This window comes from Lampetra planeri, chromosome 17 (genome assembly GCF_965212315.1).
Source record: "Lampetra planeri chromosome 17, kcLamPlan1.2.h2, whole genome shotgun sequence".
Taxonomy (NCBI): Eukaryota; Metazoa; Chordata; class Hyperoartia; order Petromyzontiformes; family Petromyzontidae; genus Lampetra; species Lampetra planeri.
Window position 1 is genome coordinate 24045 of NC_136123.1, and position 20956 is coordinate 45000.

A 20956-nucleotide genomic window follows, 5' to 3' on the forward strand; every position below is an offset into this window, starting at 1 on the left:
AATAAAACTAGAAAAATTGGGACAATTTTGCCAGTAACGGCATAGGTTAGTATGCTGATTTTTTTATGGACGTGAAAATGTCATCGTGAAATGTCGCCAGCAGTGTGCTGGAGAGCCAAGCCACGACATCTACAAAGTGCTGCTCACAGCGAGTAGCAGCACCGGTGGAGGTCGTCACGGCACACGAGGGGGTGGGTGGCCAGCACCACGCTGGCCACCCACCCCCTCGTGTGACACCGCACCGGGTACTCGTTTGAGGCTGAGTCGACGTAGGGGAGGCTCAGGACCGGCTCAGAAAGTCGTCACTGGCGGTGTTGGCCACGAGCGGGAATGGAACTCGGCTGTTCGGTGCGGAGCGCAGCGCTCACCATGACACTGCCGCTCCCCTTCTGTCAACAAACTTGAACTCTGACCCCGCCCTCTGACGTCACCGCTCAGCGTGACCTCATCGGCGTCAAACGCCAGGGGGAGGTGCCTCGTTAGTGACGTCATGTCACTCACGCCCGACCACCGCGCTCTTGAGCGTGACGTCACATCCACTCAGCCGCTGCCGATACCTGTCCCAGTGCCAATCCTTATTTGGGCAAAGCCACGCCCGATACCTGGCGGCTCATTAACATAATTTATTCGTGAAAGCTGTCGCGAGTTGAGAGCCGCTCATTGTGGGAGGGGAGTGTCATCGTACCCCGCAAGTGACGTCATGTCACCTGCTGCCGCCTGACGTCACGAGGGACCAGGAAGTTGCCGCTCGGCCCGTGCACTGAAATCCGAGGTGAGAAATTCTCATCGTGGTTGTTGGTGGTGGTTATATTCTTAGGTTTTTTCGGTAAAGTCACGTAGGTAAAACATTAAAATTAATAAAAATAAAATAAAAATCACGACGTTTCGGAGGCAACACAAGCTTCCGTCTTCAGGTGGAACCGTCACAGCCACGACAGCTGTATCTAGTAAATGAGAGATTGCAGGAGCTACCACTCCGTTTATATAATGGTTGGAGAGGGGGGGAAGGGCCAAGTACAGAATAAAAAGTGTGCTGTACTTGGCCCTTCCCCGAAACGTCGTGATTTTTATTTTATTTTACTTTTATTAATTTTAATGTTTTACCTACGTGACTTTACCGAAAAAAACTAAGAATATGAATCCTTGCAGTCACGAAAGCTTCAAATCTAGAAGTGGTGGTGGTTGTTGTGGTGGTGGTTGTGGTTGTTGTTTACCGAGGTAGAGCCTCGCTCTCTCTCTCGTAGGGATGTCAATTGAGTAGCAGCGAGCATGGAAGCGATGTCCAGGTTGGAACTTTACAACGCGGGGCCTTGCCTCCTGCCCTCGCCTGGTCGCGTTCGCTTCAATTCTCTCGCTTAAGTTGAATTTGTCTTCACCCGGCTCGCCACTTTGTAACTTTGTTTTACTTTAAACATTAACACAGTTTTTATTTTTACCAGGCCACGCCCGCTTGAGCTGCTGTACCGCTCTTGTTTTCACAAGAGACCTGCCAACAACAACAACAAGGTGAGGCTCGTCAACAGCGTGGTGGTGTTCACTCTAGACACGTGGCGGTGTTCACTCTGGACGCGTGGCGGTGTTCACTCTGGACGCGTGGCGGTGTTCACTCTGGACGCGTGGCGGTGTTCACTCTGGACGCGTGGCGGTGTTCACTCTAGACGCGTGGCGGTGTTCACTCTAGACGCGTGGTGGTGTTCACTCTAGACACATGGCGGTGTTCACTCTAGACGCGTGGCGGTGTTCACTCTAGACGCGTGGCGGTGTTCACTCTAGACGCGTGGTGGTGTTCACTCTAGAGGCGTGGTGGTGTTCACTCTAGACACATGGCGGTGTTCACTCTAGACGCGTGGTGGTATTCACTCTAGACGCGTGGCGGTGTTCACTCTAGACGCGTGGTGGTGTTCACTCTAGACGCGTGGCGGTGTTCACTCTAGACGCGTGGTGGTGTTCACTCTAGACACATGGCGGTATTCACTCTAGACGCGTGGCGGTGTTCACTCTGGACGCGTGGCGGTGTTCACTCTGAACGCGTGGCGGTGTTCACTCTGGACGCGTGGCGGTGTTCACTCTGGACGCGTGGCGGTGTTCACTCTAGACGCGTGGCGGTGTTCACTCTAGATGCGTGGCGGTGTTCACTCTAGACGCGTGGTGGTGTTCACTCTAGACGCGTGGTGGTGTTCACTCTAGACACATGGCGGTGTTCACTCTAGATGCGTGGCGGTGTTCACTCTGGACGCGTGGCGGTGTTCACTCTAGACACGTGGTGGTGTTCACTCTAGACGCGTGGCGGTGTTCACTCTAGACGCGTGGTGGTGTTCACTTTAGACGCGTGGTGGTGTTCACTCTAGACGCGTGGTGGTGTTCACTCTAGACGTGTGGTGGTGTTCACTCTAGACGCGTGGCGGTGTTCATTCTAGACACGTGGCGGTGTTCACTCTAGACGCGTGGCGGTGTTCACTCTGGACGCGTGGCGGTGTTCACTCTAGACGCGTGGCGGTGTTCACTCTAGACGCGTGGCGGTGTTCACTCTGGACGCGTGGCGGTGTTCACTCTAGATGTGTGGCGGTGTTCACTCTAGACGCGTGGCGGTGTTCACTCTAGACACGTGGCGGTGTTCGCTCTGGACGCGTGGTGGTGTTCACTCTAGACGCGTGGCGGTGTTCGCTCTAGACGTGTGGCGGTGTTCACTCTAGATACGTGGCGGTGTTCGCTCTAGACGCGTGGCGGTGTTCACTCTCTACATGTGGAGGGGAAACCCGGGGATCGGGAAGGAAATCCATGCGACCACGGGGAGAGAGAGAGACACGTAAACTACAAATATACAGCAGGCGTCAGGGTCGGGATCGAACCCACGACTTCCTGTATGCCAGGACAGGTAGTGAACATCTCACCACAGAGAGACACGCAGCCTCGGCTGTGTTGGTTGATCCTCAATAAATTACTTGGTGGAGTGAGGAAGCATTAATACTGAGCAGGTGAAGGTGGCAAGGCATGGGTCTGGACACACCACCACCTGTGAACCGTGACAGTGGTGGAGCCAGTGGGGGTGGGGTGGCACGTGCCCCCCCAACGATCCGATAGAAATCCCTAATTTCGATAGGATCATTGGGGTTTATTAGTCACTAGCTTCACTACCCGGCTTTGCCCGGGACTTGGATTCTTGTCTTGGATTAATTTAATATTCCCTCATAATTCACTGAAAAACCCTGAAAAAATTGATGCTTGCAAGAAGGAAGCCGAAACACTTCAATTTACCTAAATCGGATGTTTTCACTCAAGGAAATTCAACCTGAACCCACTGCTACGTCAGGTCGATTTTAGCCACTCGGGAAGGGAATGACGTGGCGTTCGCTTAGAAATTCCAGACAGCATAAGCTGTGAAAATTTCATGACGCCAGAGCTCAGCGTTGGAGAGTTTTTGCTGTTTCACACAAACAAACAGGTGTAAGTTCTGCTATATATTTAAGATGGCAGTTGTACCTGTTCTTCACACGGATTTGTATTGAAACTCCGAGAAGCCAATGACTTAATCGGCCAGGAGCGAAGCGCCACCTAAAATCTCCCGGCACGCTGTGAACAGCTGTAGAAGTACGGCGCGCGAAGAGCCATGTGGTAGGGGGGTAAGCATTGCAGAGCCCTTAGCTCAGGTGTGATGCGGGTTGATGCCACATACGTCATGGTCATTCCCCCCCCCCCCCAAAATACAAAAGTCTATTTTTCTTTCCTGAAGGCATCAACACGTTCAGCGAGCGCGATGACGATCACACGCGTCGAATGAAAAGCAAGGGACAAGTCCTTTCTTACTAACAACTCCTTTCTCACTAACAACTCCTTACTTACTAACAACTCCTGTAATTTTTCATTGCTGGAGGGGTTTCCTCCCCCTACCTGAAAATCCTGGCTCCACCTCTGAGTGTGTGACAGTGTCAAGTTTGTATTTGCAGTAAAGTCTATTAACTCTATTGAGCACAGAGGTTATATCAAAACAGTAGTTTATTTTAGTTTTCCTCTGGAACTCTTCGTAAGAATGGAGTCAGGAAGTGATCACAGCACACACGTGCAGCAGCTGAAGTCGGAACTGCTCATCCCAGCAATCAAGGACATCTGTGCCTGGCTTCACACCTCTAAGTTGTGATTGAACATTAATTTATGCATTTGTGCATAACACAAATAGTATTTTTTTCAACACCCTTTGCTATGTCAGCTGAATTTAGCTTTCATAAACATTCATTTTGAAGCCAAACAGCTGAAATTGTGTGCTGAGTTTTGGGTTAGCGTTCATTTTGAAGATACGAGGGCTTCCAGGCATGTTTATGACCATTTGGCCTCTCATTGTGTGCCATAACAGCCCGTGTGATAAATTTGGGACACTTTTTTTTTACTATATCATAAATATATGAATAACTATAGACGTGTAAGTGACGTGTGACTGTGTATATGCATTCCTCTGTGCCTCGATACTGACGTGTAGATGGTGTGGATATTCTTCTTTTTCTGTCTGCAGCTGTCGCTGCCTCTGCAGAAGTGGTCTCATGGAGCAAAGGCACTCGGTGCAGCTTGGTGCAAAAAGGCATCAATGCGACCGGTGTGCATACAGCACGAACCGTCCTGAACATTTGACACGGCACCAGAGAACTCACACAGGAGAGAAACCCTTCAAGTGCAGTGTGTGTGGGAGGGCGTTTGCACATTCATCTGCTCTTGTAACACACCAGAGAACACACACGGGAGAGAAACCCTTCAAGTGCAGTGTGTGTGGGAAGGCGTTTGCACAGTCATCTGCTCTTATAAAACACCAGAGAACACACACGGGAGAGAAACCCTTCAAGTGCAGTGTGTGTGGGAAGGCGTTTGCACGTTCATCTACTCTTGTAACACACCAGGGAACACACATGGGAGAGAAACACTTCAAGTGCAGTGTGTGTGGGAAGGCGTTTGCACGTTCATCTACTCTTGTAACACACCAGAGAACACACACGGGAGAGAAACCCTTCAAGTGCAGTGTGTGTGGGAAGGCGTTTGCACAGTCATCTGCTCTTATAAAACACCAGAGAACACACAATGGAGAGAAACCCTTCAAGTGCAGTGTGTGTGGGAAGGCGTTTGCACGTTCATCTACTCTTGTAGCACACCAGAGAACACACAATGGAGAGAATCCCTTCAAGTGTAGTGTGTGTGGGAAGGCGTTTGCACGTTCATCTACTCTTGTAACACACCAGAGAACACACATGGGAGAGAAACCCTTCAATTGCAGTGTGTGTGGGAAGGCGTTTGCACAGTCATCTGCTCTTGTAGCACACCAGAGAACACACACGGGAGAAAAACCCTTCAAGTGCAGTGTGTGTGGGAAGGCGTTTGCATGGTCACCACATCTTCAAAGACACCAGAGAACACACAAGCATCAGAAGATCCACCAGGAGTGGAGTGTGAAATTAGCTTGTGAAAGTCAAAGTGCTGCAATGAGCCCATCGCTCATCAAACAAGAACCGGAAGAAAATCCCAGCTTGGACACTTTTAAAGGTAACGAGGTGAAATATGAAGAGGTGAATGTGAAATGTGAAGACGTGATGGTGAAGAGCAAAGAAGTGAAGGTAAAATGTGAAGATGAAGATTCAACTCCCAAATGGGACCTTCGCATCGATGGAGGCAACGTGAAGCAGGAGGAGAATTCTGACTGTGAGGCAGAGCGAGGCGACTCCCAGCAGTTTGTGGAAGTGGAGGTGTGGGTGGACTTCCTCCGAGACAATACAAAGTCAAATGGAGACCCGGGAGATGCGTAAGCCTTTGACCAGTGGTTCTTAACCTGGGTTCAATCGAACCCCAGGGGTTCGGTGAGTCAGTCTCAGGGGTTCGGCGGAGGTTAAGACACACACCTGACTCATGATTGTGCACCAGTAAAACATGTACCTATGTTTTGAATTTGAAAAAATATTTTATTTGTCCAATTAAGAAGGGTTCTGTGAATGCGCATATGAAACTGGTGGGGTTCAGTACCTCCAACAAGGTTAAGAACCACTGCCTTAGATGATGCCGCTCCAATAGATGCACCTTTGTCACAGGCCTCTAATGACAAGAATGTGAAGTTGAACACTCAGTTCCTAGGTTCAACCTGCAGGGTAAGAGCGGCCAGTCTTTGTGGACCTGTGTGTTGGGTAGACCTCTAACCAGGAGCGAATGCCAATAAGCTCCCAAGCATTCAATGTTATCAATTGCATTTATATTGTGCTTGCTTAATTGCCTCGGCAATTCGTAGTTTTGTATCGTTTCTCGTCTCAAACACTCGAAGAGCATCCCAAGTAGCAGCTGCCCCTGTGGACAAGTATTCAATGCGTGGTGACGTCTGCTATCTGGTGGACATGTGCAGTGTAGGCCAACACAGCACGCCAGCAGTTGCCGCTGTCAGGCGTCACCCCCTAGTTGTGAGTCGCTGCTGCTGCGGCGGCGGCGTTCTGGCGTTTGTCCCAAGCGGGTTCCTGCAATGAAGCCGTGAAGACACCTAACAGTTCCACTGCTACAATTAGCGCGCTGAGGCGCTGCAGTTGCACTGTGGCCACACGGTGGCGCTACAGCCACCATGTTGGTTAAGTTATTTCAGAGAATTTTGCATTTTAATCTAATACATGGCATACTAAGGATAAATACAATAGAGGAATTAACTTTCGTCCAAAAATAAAGCTGTCAAGTTTGGCTTATTGAGCCTAAAAACGGTATAGTATGCCGATTAACTTTTTATATTCGAAAATTTCATGCATGAAATTCCCCACTTTTTAACGTAATATATGGGCTACTCAGGCTAAACACAACCAAGGAATGCACTTTTAGTTGCAAAAAAAGCTAAAAAAAATTGGATCGATTTTGCCCAAAAACGGCCTAGGTTAGTATGGCGATTTTCCTTTTATGGACGTGAAAATGTCAAAGTGAAATGTCGCCAGCGGTGTGCTGGAGAGCCAAGCCACGACATCTACAAAGTGGTGCTCACAGCGAGTAGCAGCACCGATGGAGGTCGTCACGGCACACGAGGGGGTGGGTGGCCAGCACCACGCCCGGCCGCCTTTGTCTCCCCAGTGCGAGCGATGTTGACACACCGCACCGGGGACTCGTTTGAGGCCGTTTCGACACTGCTGCTCCCCTTCTGTCAACAAACTTGAACTCTGACCCCGCTCTCTGACGTCACCGCTCAGCGTGACCTCATCGGCATCAAACGCCAGGGGGAGGTGTACCCAGCAAGTGACGTCATGTCACCTGCTGCCGCGTGACGTCGCGAGGGACCAGGAAGTTGCCGCTCCGCCCGTGATCTGCAATCCGAGGTGAGAAATTATCATCGCGGTTGGTGGTGGTTGTGGTGATTGTTGTGGTGGTGGTAGTTGTGGTGGTGGTTGTTGTGGTGGTGGTGGTTGTGGCGGTGGTGGTTGTGGTGTACCGAGGTAGAGCCTCGCTCTCTCGTCGGGATGTTATTTGAGTAGCAGCGAGCATGGAAGCGATGTCCACGTTGGAACTTTACAACGCGAGGCCTTGCCTCCTGCCCTCGCCTGGTCGCGTTTGCTTCAATTCTCTCGCTTAAATTTCGATTTAAAGCTTTCGTGACTGCAGGGATTCATCTTCTTGGTTTTTTCGGTAAAGTCACGTCTGAATGAAACACCCCAGGGTCTTCCCGACAGACCTGGTCTTCACCTGAGGACGGCTGCTTGCGTTGTGGCCGAAACGTAGTGAGAATTGTATTTTATTATGTTTTATTTTTATTATTTCCCTTCTACGTGACTTTACTGAAAGAACCAAGAAGATTCTCTCGCTTAGTTTTGCAATCTGTGGAAGAACGTAATCAGCCAGGCGATGCGTTAGTTGTGTGTTGACCGACTCTCTGTTGCATTGCATTTCAAATTTTATTAAGTTTGTTTGATTAAGTGTCTCTCTGTGCAGTCACCAAACCTCCAAATCTCTCATTGACACAAGGCCGTAATTATAACATGTTATAATAATGTTATAATAATTATATGTTATAATAAGTATAATAATCAATTATGCCCCTCCAATATGTTGCTGTAAAAATATTTGTAAATAATAATTGCGATGCTCTGTTAATAAAAACAACAATTTGCTAAACCTTGGCCACGAAATCTGAACTTGTTTTCATATAACAATACATAGATTCCTGTTTACATGATTGCGTTGTACTTTGTTAATTCCTAATCTCTGCCATTACATACTATAAAACAAGAAAAGGTAAAAAAGAAAAAACAGCAATGTAATACAATACACTATTAGACATTATTGTATCAAATAAAACAAAGTCCATCCCATGTGCTAGTGAACTTTGAAAAATATTTTAGGGAGGAAATGGCAGGAAATTAGTTTTCTAATTTAGATATTTTTCTGGGGGGGGGGGGGGGGGGGCCAGACCCGTGGAAGATTTGGTCCCCCCCAATGTTGACTCCATGGCTACGGCCTTGCATTGACGTGCTAGTTTCTCTACCCCCCCCCCTCTCTCTATTTAAGGCCTCAACACAGAGGCGTTGTTTCTCTGTGTGCCTATGTGTGTCTCTCTCTGTGTGTGTCTCTGTGTCATCTCTCTCTGTGTGTCTATGTGTGTCTCTCTCTCTCTGTGTGTCTCTGTGTCATCTCTCTCTGTGTGTCTATGTGTGTCTCTCTCTCTCTCTCTGTGTGTCTCTGTGTCATCTCTCTCTGTGTGTCTATATGTGTCTCTTTCTGTGTGTCTTTGTGTCATCTCTCTCTGCTTATGTGTCTGTCTGTGTCTCCGTGTCTCTCTCTCAAATTGAGCAATCTTTGGAAGAACATTATCAACCAGGTAGGGTGTTGACTGCTATGTTAGCTGACTCTAAGTTTAATAGGTTTTTTTTCTCTTTCATTTGTACCTGATGATGATTGCTTGTGTTGCAGTTGAAACGTCGTATGCTATTATATAATGTATTTATTTATTCTACGTGACTTTACCGAAAGAACCAAAGAGTATCTTGCTTAAGTTTTAATTTCCCTTCACCTGGCTCGCTACTTTGTAACTTGTTTTGTTTTAAATATTCACACAGTTTTTTTTCATTTTTTACCAGGCCACTCCCGCTTGAGCTGCTGTACCGCTCTTGTTTTCAGAAGCGACCTGCCCACAACAACAATAACAACAAGGTGAGGCTCGTCAACAGCGTGGTGGTGTTCACTCTAGACACGTGGCGATGTTCGCTCTAGATGCGTGGCGGTGTTCACTCTAGACGTGTGGCGGTGTTCACTCTAGACGCGTGGCGGTGTTCACTCTAGACGCGTGGCGGTGTTCACTCTCTACATGTGGAGGGGTAACCCGAGGATCGGGAAGGAAATCCACGCGACCACCGGGAGAGAGAGAGAGACACGTAAACTACAAATATACAGCAGGCGTCAGGGTCGGGATCGAACCCACGACTTACTGTATGCCAGGACAGGTAGTTAACATCTCACCACAGAGAGACACGCAGCCTCGGCTGTGTTGGTTGATCCTCAATGAATTACTTGGTGGAGTGAGGAAGCATTAATACTGAGCAGGTGAAGGTGGCCAGGCGTGGGTCTGGACACACCACCACCTGTGAACCATGCCAGTGTGTGACAGTGGTGGAGCCAGTGGGGGTGGGGTGGCACGTGCCCCCCCAACGATCCGATAGAAATCCGTAATTTTGATAGGATCATTGGGGTTTATTAGTAACTAGCTTCACTACCCGGCTTTGCCCGGGACTTGGATTCTTGTCCTGGATTAATTTAATATTCCCTCATAATTCAATGAAAAACCCTGAAAAAATTGATGCTTGCAAGAAAGAAGCCGAAACACTTCAATTTACCTAAATCGGATGTTTTCACTCAAGGAAATTCAACCTGAACCCACTGCTACGTCAGGTCGATTTTTGCCACTCGGGAAGGGAATGACGCGGCGTTCGCTTAGAAATTCCAGACAGCATAAGCTGTGAAAATTTCATGACGCCAGGTGTAAGTTCTGCTTTATATTTAAGATGGCAGTTGTACCCGTTCTTCACACGGATTTGTATTGAAACTCCGAGAAGCCATTGACTTTATCGGCCAGGAGCGAAGCGCCACCTAAAATCTCCCGGCACGCTGTGAACAGCTGTAGAAGTACGGCGCGCGAAGAGCCATGTGGTAGGGGGGTAAGCATTGCAGAGCGCTTAGCTCAGGTGTGATGCGGGTTGATGTCACATACGTCATGGTCATTTCCCCCCCCCCCCCCCCCCCCCAAAATACAAAAGTCTATTTTTCATTCCTGAAGGCATCAACACGTTCAGCGAGCGCGATGACAATCACACGCGTCGAATGAAAAGCAAGGGACAAGTCCTTTCTTACTAACAACTCCTTTCTCACTAACAACTCCTTACTTAACAACTCCTGAAATTTTTCATTGCTGGAGGGGTTTCCCCCCCCCTACCTGAAAATCCTGGCTCCACCTCTGAGTGTGTGACAGTGTAAAGTTTGTATTTGCAGTAAAGTCTATTAACTCTATTGAGCACAGAGGTTATATCAAAACAGTAGTTTATTTTAGTTTTCCTCTGGAACTCTGTAAGAATGGAGTCAGGAAGTGATCACAGCACACACGTGCAGCAGCTGAAGTCGGAACTGCTCATCCCAGCAATCAAGGACATCTGTGCCTGGCTTCACACCTCTAAGTTGCGATTGAACATTAATTTATGCATTTGTGCATGACACAAATAGTATTATTTTCAACACCCTTTGCTCTGTCAGCTGAATTTAGCTTTCATAAACATTTATTTAGAAGCCAGACAGTTGAAATTGTGTGCTGAGTTTTGGGTTAACGTTCATTTTGAAGATACTTGGGCTTCCAGGCATGTTTATGACCATTTGCCCTCTCATTTTGTGCCATAACAGCCCGTGTGATGAATTTGGGACGCTTTTTCACTATATCATGAATATATGAATAGGTACAGACGTGTAAGGCACGTGTTACTGTGTATATGCATTCCTCTGTGCCTCGATACTGATGTGTAGATGGTGTGGATATTCTTTGTTTCTGTCTGCAGCTGTCGCTGCCTCTGCAGAAGTGGTCTGATGGAGCACAGGCACTCGGCGCGGCTCGGTGCAAAAAGGCAACAATGCGACCGGTGTGCATACAGCACGGATCGTCCTGAACATTTTACAAAACACCAGAGAACTCGCACAGGAGAGAAACCCTTCAAGTGCAGTGTATGTGGGAAGGCATTTTCACATTCATCTACTCTTGTAATACACCAGAGAACACACACAGGAGAGAAACCCTTCAAGTGCAGTGTGTGTGGAAAGGCGTTTGCACGTTCATCTACTCTTGTAATACACCAGAGAACACACACGGGAGAGAAACCCTTCAAGTGCACTGTGTGTGAAAAGGCATTTTCAGATTCATCAACTCTTCATGTACACCAGAGAACACACACAGGAGAGAAACCCTTCAAGTGCAGTGTGTGTGGGAAGGCGTTTCCACAGTCATCTGCTCTTGTAACACACCAGAGAACACACACGGGAGAGAAACCCTTCAAGTGCAGTGTGTGTGGGAAGGCGTTTGCACAGTCATCTGCTCTTGTAGTACACCAGAGAACACACACGGGAGAGAAACCCTTCAAGTGCAGTGTGTGTGGGAAGGCGTTTGCACGTTCATCTACTCTTGTAGAACACCAGAGAACACACACGGGAGAAAAACCCTTCAAGTGCAGTGTGTGTGGGAAGACGTTTGCAGAGTCATCTACTCTTGTAATACACCAGAGAACACACAGGGGAGAGAAACCCTTCAAGTGCAGTGTCTGTGGGAAAGCGTTTGCACATTCCACGTCTCTTATAACACACCAGAGAGCACACACGGGAGAGAAACCCTTCAAGTGCAGTGTGTGTGGGAAGTCGTTTATAAATGCATCTTCTCTTATAGCACACCAGAGAACACACACGGGAGAGAAACCCTTCAAGTGCATTCCGTGCGGGAAGGCGTTTGCTCAGTCAGCACATCTTCAAAGACACCAGAGAACACACAAGCATCAGAAGATCCACCAGGAGTGGAGTGTGAAATCAGCTTGTGAAAGTCAAAGTGCCTCAATGAGCCCATCCCTCATCAAACAAGAACTGGAAGAAAATCCCAGCTTGGACACTTTCAAAGAAATCAAGGTGAGATATGAAGAGGTGAAGGTGAAATGTGAAGATGTGATGGTGAAGAGCGAAGATGTGAAGGTAAAATGTGAAGATGAAGATTCAACTCCGAAATGGGACCTTCGCATCGATGGAGGCAACGTGAAGCAGGAGGAGAATTCTGACTGTGAGGCAGAGCGAGGCAACTCCCAGCAGTTTGTGGAAGTGGAGGTGTGGGTGGACTTCCTCCGAGACAATACAAAGTCAAATGGAGACCCGGTAGATGTGTAAGCCTGAGACGATGTCGCTCCAATAGATGCACCTTTGTCACAGGCCTTTAATGACAATAATATGAAGTTAAACACTCGGTTTCCTAGGTTCAACCTGCAGGGTAAGAGCGCCCAGTCTTTGTGGACCTGTGTGCTGGGTAGACCTCTAACCAGGAGCTAGAGCCAATAAGCTCCCCAAGCATTCACTATGTTATCATAATTGCATTTATATGGTGCTTGCTTAATTGCCTCGGCAACTCGGAGTTTTGTATCGTATCTCGTCTCAACACTCCAAGAGCATCCCCAAGTAGCAGCTGCTCCTGTGTGGTACAAGGTAGTGGCCCTGCACCGGCATGCATGTGGACAAGAGCCTGTGAGTAGGGGGGCGATGGTTGATGTGGCATCTCAGTTGTGGAGTTTGTAGGTAATGTTTAGAATTTGCTCAATTTTGACCCAGACGCCAGCATGCAATGGCCGACTCGTTTTGAATGACACAATAGTATGTTGTACATACACTATTAAGCAGACAGTGTTTTTTGTTTATCTTGTTAATACGATGTAACCTGATGCAGCATATTTCAATGCAGTAATTTAACTTCGTAAAAATGATTGTCAATAATTTAGAATGAATACTTGTCCGATTGTGTGCATACATGTAACATTTTGTCTACAAGGGTCAAACATTGATTAAGTGATGTTAGGACAAAGTGTGTGTTTTTGGAGTAATGTTGTATGTGTCGGGGTTATTAAATTTTGATGAAAATAATAAAAATTTATAATTGGTCCGAAAAAACGCGCAAATCGCATTAATTATGTTAATGTGTGAGTTAATATGCATAAATTATGATAATGTGAGTAATTATATGCATGAATTATGATAACCACGGAGATAATCGTAGTAATTTATGCGGATGCTTGCGATTATGTTAATGTGTGCAGTTATGATAATTAGGCTCAGCTTCGTTTATCCAGAGTTGTCAATCAGGATAACACGATTATCATCGATTAAACGTTTACCGATTATCCTAGTGTGTGTTATGATATTTAGGTCACCAGTTTCAGATCTCATCACAGGATACAGTACTCAAGAACAAGACAGTTTTGCATGGACTTGGAAGGAACACTCGATATGCTTTTGTGATAACAATTTTATTCTAACAAGCATGTGACATTCTATCATGCAGGTCAAACATGCGTCAATAATTCATGAGCAAGATTATTCAATGAACTAATATGAATGACTAAAATTTTACTTCTTCATTTGCGAGACTATGCATTTACTAAATTGAATAACTCAAAACTCTTATGCATTTGCGATATTGTGCATTTAACGAACTGAATGGCTAAAACCCTCCTAACAACCAGGCATCTCATTAGTTCGTTTTTTGTATCGATCACAATCGGTGACTGGCCGAGTTTGGAAACAAGCATGACACACTTCATTTTGCGGTAATAAAAAGCACTTATTGTATTCCAGAGGCGAAAGTATATGTCAATAGATTCATCGGCAAGTATAAAATCCTTTTAACCGAATGTTTGATATAATGGTGGGTGAGGCGCGTGTGTGGGAGAGCGAATCTGGCTCTGTTTTAATTAATTCTTCGGCGAGGCTCTGACAAAGAAACCGGTTTGACAAGATTTTCTCTGTGTTTCCTTGAGTCTGGATGTGGGGAGCGATACGACCTCTATCCGTGCGAGCTGCAGCCGAGACTTTCTCCGCTGTGAGGTGAGCGGCGGCGCTCGTTCAGAAGACTTTGACTCTTTTTCTCCACGGCGGGATGACGAGTCGGTTTTGGTGGGATGCTGGTCGATCTGGGTGTCACTCGTTGTCGCTCGGTGGCGCTCGGGGTGGCGCTCGGTGGCGCTCGGTGGCGCTCGGTGGCGCTCGGTGGCGCTCGGTGGCGCTCGGTGGCGCTCGGTGGCGCTCGGAAGACTTTGACTCTCTTTCTCCACTGCGGGATGACAAGTCGGGTTTTGGTTGATCTGGGTGTGTATTAGACACACGGCGCATTCAACAGCGCTGTCCTCCTCCTCACAGCCGTTTGACCAGGTTTTCTCCACTGCTTCGCGCTCTCTGCTTTGCTCGCTTGGCGATCTCCGCCTTTCCTGCGGGTTGTTCACTGGTCGTCACTCTGACGAAGAGCGATGCTTCGTTCGTGGCAGGGTGGACGTTGGCGTCTTTGTTGGCTTCACTCGCAGCTCGGCGACTCAGGGTAGCGATTCTTCTCAGGTGGTGCAGACCTCGGCTTGTAGCGGCACGTCGCTAAACCCGCGAACCTCGTCATTCTGGATGACGAAAACTTCTTGACGATCTGTGGTGGAGTCGAAGCCCTGGCGACGAGATGGGGCTCAGAAGCCCTGGCGATCTGTGGTGGGGCCCGTGGCCCGGATGATCTGATGGGGCCAGAGGCCCTGACGATCTGAGTTGAATGGATTTTCCTTCGACTTATATTGAGAAAATCCACTCAGTTTCCCGAGTTGTTCAAAGTCTGTCATAAAACCTTCCTGTGGGTGGGACCCATCTGCATCCGTGTGTGTGTGTGTGTGTCGTGTGCGTGTCCGTCCGTGTGTTTCGCGTGCGTGTTTGTCCGTGTGTTTATTAGCTTTGAAGACACAGCTGTGTGTCGTTCTGGAAGGGGGGGGGGTGGGGGGCCTCGTGACGGCACCACCGAAGTTATCCATTAGCCAGACCGATGGTTCGCGTCGAGTTATATATATAAAATAAATATTCGAATCCATGTTTTTGTTACTGAATAATATTTGTCGCGAAAACCTACGCGTTAAGCGAGCTTAATTATTCCCTCCCTTGCTCGGGATCATATCTTTTGTCTCACACAGCTTAAGTTGTTTTGGTTTGGAAGTTGAAATGTGACTTATTTCCATTATGCCTCAGTTATGCCGAAACCGTGTTCCCGATGTTTCATCGTGACCCGATCTCTCATGGAAATGTTATTTCCTTGCGTGTGCAATTTTTGCTGTCCGTGTTGTGGGAAGACAAAGACGGTTGTTTCCACGGTGGAAGCACCCGGCGCATGCGCTTATTTATTTATTTCCGAGAGCGTGTTAATTTCCTTTGAGCCATTGCCCCCTTTATGGGTGTCATTTCCTCGCTTTTGTGCCTGCGTGTGGAGATCCTCTCGGAAAGACAAAGACGGTCGTGTTTGCTCGCTTTCCCATGGGTGTTGTGTTTGGTTAATTTTGAGAGCGTTATCCGCCCTTGATTCCTCTTCTTCTTTAATTCCGTACTTATTATTTGACTTCGTGATTATTTAATTTGGTATCCCGTCTAGGAATTTTGTTTTGGGGTGACTCAAGTCATAATTATTCTTTGGTGCTTCGGCCCGGCCGCGTAGAAATTATTTAAGGTAAGTAATGTCCGCATTTAATTAACAATTGATGAATCACGACTCTGGTGTAGACTGTAGTCTGTTTTCCAATTGGAGTAAGGATGGATACTGTTTGCTTACTCTTCATGGCTAAGTTGGTAGTTGTTTATCTAACATGGTTCAAAACCCGTCTGTGTTTTTTTTATCGTCAATGTTGTTTCCTTTGTTAAGAATATAATTATATATTCCTCCGTGGTGCCCGGCCCTGCAAGGTTTTTTTTCGAGAGGGTGTCATTCCAACCCCCCGCCTGCCATTCCCCCCTCCCTTGTTCCTCCTGTGTGAAATTCGGGGGAGTTTTTATGATCTTGATTACCCTTCTTTCATGCCTCTTTCCTTTGAAATGAGGGTGTGCGCACATCTGTGGGAGTGTGGGGGCGTGTCCGTTCTCACGTTGCCCCGGTGTCTATTAAAAAAAAACGATATTTTATATGTTGGCAGAATAATTCTAAAAAAAAAATATTAAACAAAAATTAAAAAGGGGGTATATACACAACAGTAACCTGTACAGATCACTCAGGTGAGACTCATTGTTCTTGTCTTGTGATACAGGTCAAAGGGTACTTTTGTGGTTTCAGGAAGCATCTCCCTCTGGAGCAACTCATTGTCTTTGAAATAGGGAGCACACTCGGATCATTCATCAGTTACAAGGCAAACCACTTAAAAGTTACACGTAGAGGAGATACATTCTCAACAACACGAATTATAATTTTGCATTACGTGTTGACACAAATTTTGTCTAACTAGGACTAGAAATGCGCCTTACTGATTAACGTCTGGATGTCCGTTACTATCAGTTGAAACAAGCCCGGCTGCTGTTGAGACGCTGTGCCCCAATAAGGGTCCACAGGTGGCTTGCACTGAATCAATGACGCGCTCCCAGAAGTCTGTTGCTATTTATAGTTTGTGTAAAACATTCATTTGTTTCGTGGAGAGATCGATAAATGAAAGATGTCGTGTCTGCTGATCTGCTTCATAGCAAGGAGGTAATTCTAAGAGCCTATTTGAAATGCATTTTTGGTATAGATTTGTATTCGGTTACAAGGCAGAGCACATCTAGTAGATACATTCTCCACAACAACACTCATTCGAATTTTGCTTGACGTCTTATATGTTGGCGAACTAGGACAAGAAATGGTCCTTGCCGATTAACGTCTGGATGTTGACAACCATGGGGTTGAAGCAAGCCTGATTGCCTGCAGCCCTCTCACAACCATTTACGGCCTTGGGCCAGGAAAGTCACGAAGAAAATTGCACACGAACGACGCATCCACGCAAACTCCCGATTCTCCGTTTTGAAGTTTTAAAATGAAACAACTTTGAATTGTATTATGTTTTGAATTTTATGATTGTATTTCTTCATTAAAAGCTTATATCATTTTACATCTGGAAGACTTAATTGAAAACGACATTTCGTGTGAATTTTCTCTCGTCGTTAAGTAGATGGCCTTGCCGGGGATTCGGTTCGATGCGGACTTTCACCTGGTTGGGATCGCGGGGATTGAGATGAGGCGACACAGAGCTGGCCGTGCCAGAAGACCGCCGTCTGCAGATCGATTCCAACGTGGTCGAACGTCTGTCCCTGCGCCTCCGTCGCTCATGCAGGAGGCGCGTAGGGTTATAGCGCCCCCTGCATGAAAACGACGGAAAGTGCAGCATTCATCACAGATTAATTCTAGATTTGAAGCTTTCGTGACTGCAATGATTCATATTCTTAGTTCTTTCTGTAAAGTCACGTAGGTAAAAAATGAAATCAAAATTAAGAATTTTAAGAAAGAACTAAGAATACAGATAGATAAAGTTGTGCGCTTATATAAAAGAGCATTGCCAGTGGGTTTTCAAAGTACCTTCGTGTTGCAGAAATCAATTTCGCGTGAGCCCACCGCATGACAACAATGCTCAGCTGTAGCTCACGTGACTTCTGCCGCGACAATGTCTGGATGTTTTCGCCTGAGGACGACCGCTCGTGTTGCGATCGAAACTTCGTAATTTATTTATTTTACCTACGTGACTTTACCGAAAGAACCAAAGAGTATGAAAGACGTCTTGTCTGCTGATGTTGTTCATGTCCGTGTACATCGATATCCCACATGGCTTACACTACACACCACACACAATGAAATAAATATAAACTAGAACGACTTCTGGGGATCGGCAAAGATCGAGGAATCTCTTTCAATGGAGCGAGTTCAGCGAGTTCGATTCAACATCTCTGTCCGTCTGTGTCTCTGTTCGCCTCTGTGTGTCTCTCTGCCTGTGTTTTTTAGTCTCTGTGTATCTTTCTCAGTCTCTGTTCCTCTTGTCTGTGTCTGTCCACCTGGTCTTGTCTGTGTGTGTGTCTATCAGCGTCTATCCAACCGTTGTCAACGATTGTCAGTAGCAGCAGGCGCCCGTTCAACTCCCACGGTTACATGCCACTCAAACTTGCTCCCAACACACAAAGATCGCCCGTATAGCCTGGCACCGGGGGGGTGAGTGGGGAGGTACAGACACCTAGCCTGGCACCGTGGTGGTGATGATTTAACAAGCAGAGAGAGAGACACAGAGAGAGAGGGGGGTGAGTGGGGGGGGGGGTACAGACACCTAGCCTGGCATCGGGGGGGGGGGGGGGGTGAGTGGGGGAGGTACAGACACCTAGCCTGGCACCGGGGGGTGAGTGGGGGGGTACAGACACCTAGCCTGGCACCGTGGTGGTGATGATTTAACAAGCAGAGAGAGACACAGAGAGAGGGGGGTGAGTGGGGGTGGGTACAGACACCTAGCCTGGCACCGGGGGGGGGGGGGGTGAGTGGGGGGAGGTACAGGCACCTAGCCTGGCACCGTGGTGGTGATGATTTAACAAGCAGAGAGAGACACACAGAGAGAGAGGGGGGTGAGTGGGGGGGAGGTACAGACACCTAGCCTGGCACCGGGGGGTGAGTGGGGGGGGTACAGACACCTAGCCTGGCACCGCTGGTGATGATTACCTCCCGTGGCCACCAGTCCCTTCGCACTCACAACTGACTCCCCTGTTATTATTCGTAAGTGGGGGTATGCGGGGGGGTGGTGTTCGTAAGTGGGGGTTTGCGGGGGGGGGGTGGTGTTCGTAAGTGGGGGTATGCGGGGGGGCGGTGTTCGTAAGTGGGGGTATGCGGGGGGGCGGTGTTCGTAAGTGGGGGTATGCGGGGGGGCGGTGTTCGTAAGTGGGGGTATGCAGGGGGGTGGTGTTCGTAAGCGGGGGGGTGGTGTTCGTAAGTGGGGGTATGCGGGGGGGGCGGTGTTCGTAAGTGGGGGTATGCGGGGGGGTGGTGTTCGTAAGTGGGGGTATGCGGGGGGGTGGTGTTCGTAAGTGGGGGTATGCGGGGGGGCGGTGTTCGTAAGTGGGGGTATGCGGGGGGTGGTGTTCGTAAGCGGGGGGGTGGTGTTCGTAAGTGGGGGTAAGCGGGGGGGGGGTTGTTCGTAAGTGGGGGACCGCCTAGCCCGTCAGTACCGCTACTCTGCCGCGCGGTGGCGCCGCTTCTCACCCAGCGGCCACCGCCAGCGCCACGACCTCATCCGGAAGCAACTCACGGGACGAGCAGCAGAGAGAGAGACACACAGAGAGAGAGGGGGGTGAATGGGGGGGGGTACAGACACCTAGCCTGGCACCGGGGGGTGAGTGGGGGAGGTACAGGCACCTAGCCTGGCACCGTGGTGGTGATGATTTAACAAGCAGAGAGAGAGACACAGAGAGAGAGGGGGGTGAGTGGGGGGGGGGGTACAGACACCTAGCCTGGCACCGGGGGGTGAGTGGGGGGGGGGGTACAGACACCTAGCCTGGCACCGTGGTGGTTATGATTTAACAAGCAGAGAGAGACACAGAGAGAGAGGGGGGTGAGTGGGGGGGGGTACAGACACCTAGCCTGGCATCGGGGGGGGGGGGGTGAGTGGGGGAGGTACAGACACCTAGCCTGGCACCGGGGGGTGAGTGGGGGGGGGGGTACAGACACCTAGCCTGGGCACCGCTGGTGGTGATGATTTAACAAGCAGAGAGAGACACAGAGAGAGAGGGGGGTGAGTGGGGGTGGGTACAGACACCTAGCCTGGCACCGGGGGGGGGGTGAGTGGGGGAGGTACAGACACCTAGCCTGGCACCGGGGGGTGAGTGGGGGGGGGTACAGACACCTAGCCTGGCACCGCTGGTGATGATTACCTCCCGTGGCCACCAGTCCTTTCGCACTCACAACTGACTCCCCTGTTATTATTCGTAAGTGGGGGTATGCGGGGGGGGGGGTGTTCGTAAGTGGGGGTAAGCGGGGGGTTGGTGTTCGTAAGTGGGGGTATGCGGGGGGGTGGTGTTCGTAAGTGGGGGTATGCGGGGGGGGGGGGGTGTTCGTAAGTGGGGGAATGCGGGGGGGTGGTGTTCGTAAGTGGGGGTATGCGGGGGGGGGTGGTGTTCGTAAGTGGGGGGTATGCGGGGGGGGGGGGGGTGTTCGTAAGTGGGGGTATGCGGGGGGTGGTGTTCGTAAGTGGGGGAATGCGGGGGGGGGTGTGTTCGTAAGTGGGGGAATGCGGGGGGGGGTGGTGTTCGTAAGTGGGGGAATGCGGGGGGGTGGTGTTCGTAAGTGGGGGAATGCGGGGGGGTGGTGTTCGTAAGTGGGGGTATGCGGGGGGGGTGGTGTTCGTAAGTGGGGGTATGCGGGGGGGTGGTGTTCGTAAGTGGGGGTATGCGGGGGGTGGTGTTCGTAAGTGGGGGGGTGTTGCGGGGGGGGGTGTTCGTAAGTGGGGGTATGCGGGGGGGGTGGTGTTCGTAAGTGGGGGGTATGCTGGGGGGGGGGGGTGTTCGTAAGTGGGGGTATGCGGGGGGGGGTGTTCGTAAGTGGGGGTTTGCGGGGGGGGGGGTGTTTGTAAGTGGGGGACCGCCCACCACCCACGAGCGCGATGACGTCACCACGTACGTGGGCGCCCGCCAACCCGAGCGCGATGACGTCACCACGCACGTGGGCGCCCGCCAACCCGAGCGCGATGACGTCACCACGCACGGGGGCGCCCGCCAACCCGAGCGCGATGACGTCACCACGCACAGGGGCGCCCGCTAACCCGAGCGCGATGACGTCACCACACGGGGGGCGCCCACCAACCCGAGCGCGATGACGTCACCACGCACGGAGGCGCCCCCACCAACCCGTGCGCGATGACGTCATCACGCACGGGGGCGCCCCAACCAGCCCCCCCCGCCCACGTGACCAGCCCCC

General features: G+C 49.5%; 1 protein-coding gene across 2 annotated transcripts; it reads left to right on the forward strand.

Annotated features, from left to right (window-relative positions):
* The first annotated feature begins 237 nt into the window (after positions 1-237).
* Positions 238-13152, forward strand: LOC144723202 (uncharacterized). 2 transcript variants are annotated; one of them, XM_078601732.1, is made up of 4 exons: positions 238-772; positions 1440-1506; positions 4505-5353; positions 11115-13152. In XM_078601732.1, the coding sequence occupies exons 3-4, from the start codon at positions 4533-4535 to the stop codon at positions 12379-12381; spliced, it is 2088 nt and encodes a 695-aa protein (XP_078457858.1). In that variant the 5' UTR covers positions 238-772; positions 1440-1506; positions 4505-4532; the 3' UTR covers positions 12382-13152. The 2 variants fall into 2 exon arrangements, with proteins under 2 accessions (XP_078457858.1, XP_078457857.1); XM_078601731.1 differs by lacking the exons at positions 238-772; positions 1440-1506; positions 4505-5353 and adding exons at positions 5783-7307; positions 9063-9135 and having other exon boundaries at positions 11022-13152.
* The last annotated feature ends 7804 nt before the right edge of the window (positions 13153-20956 follow it).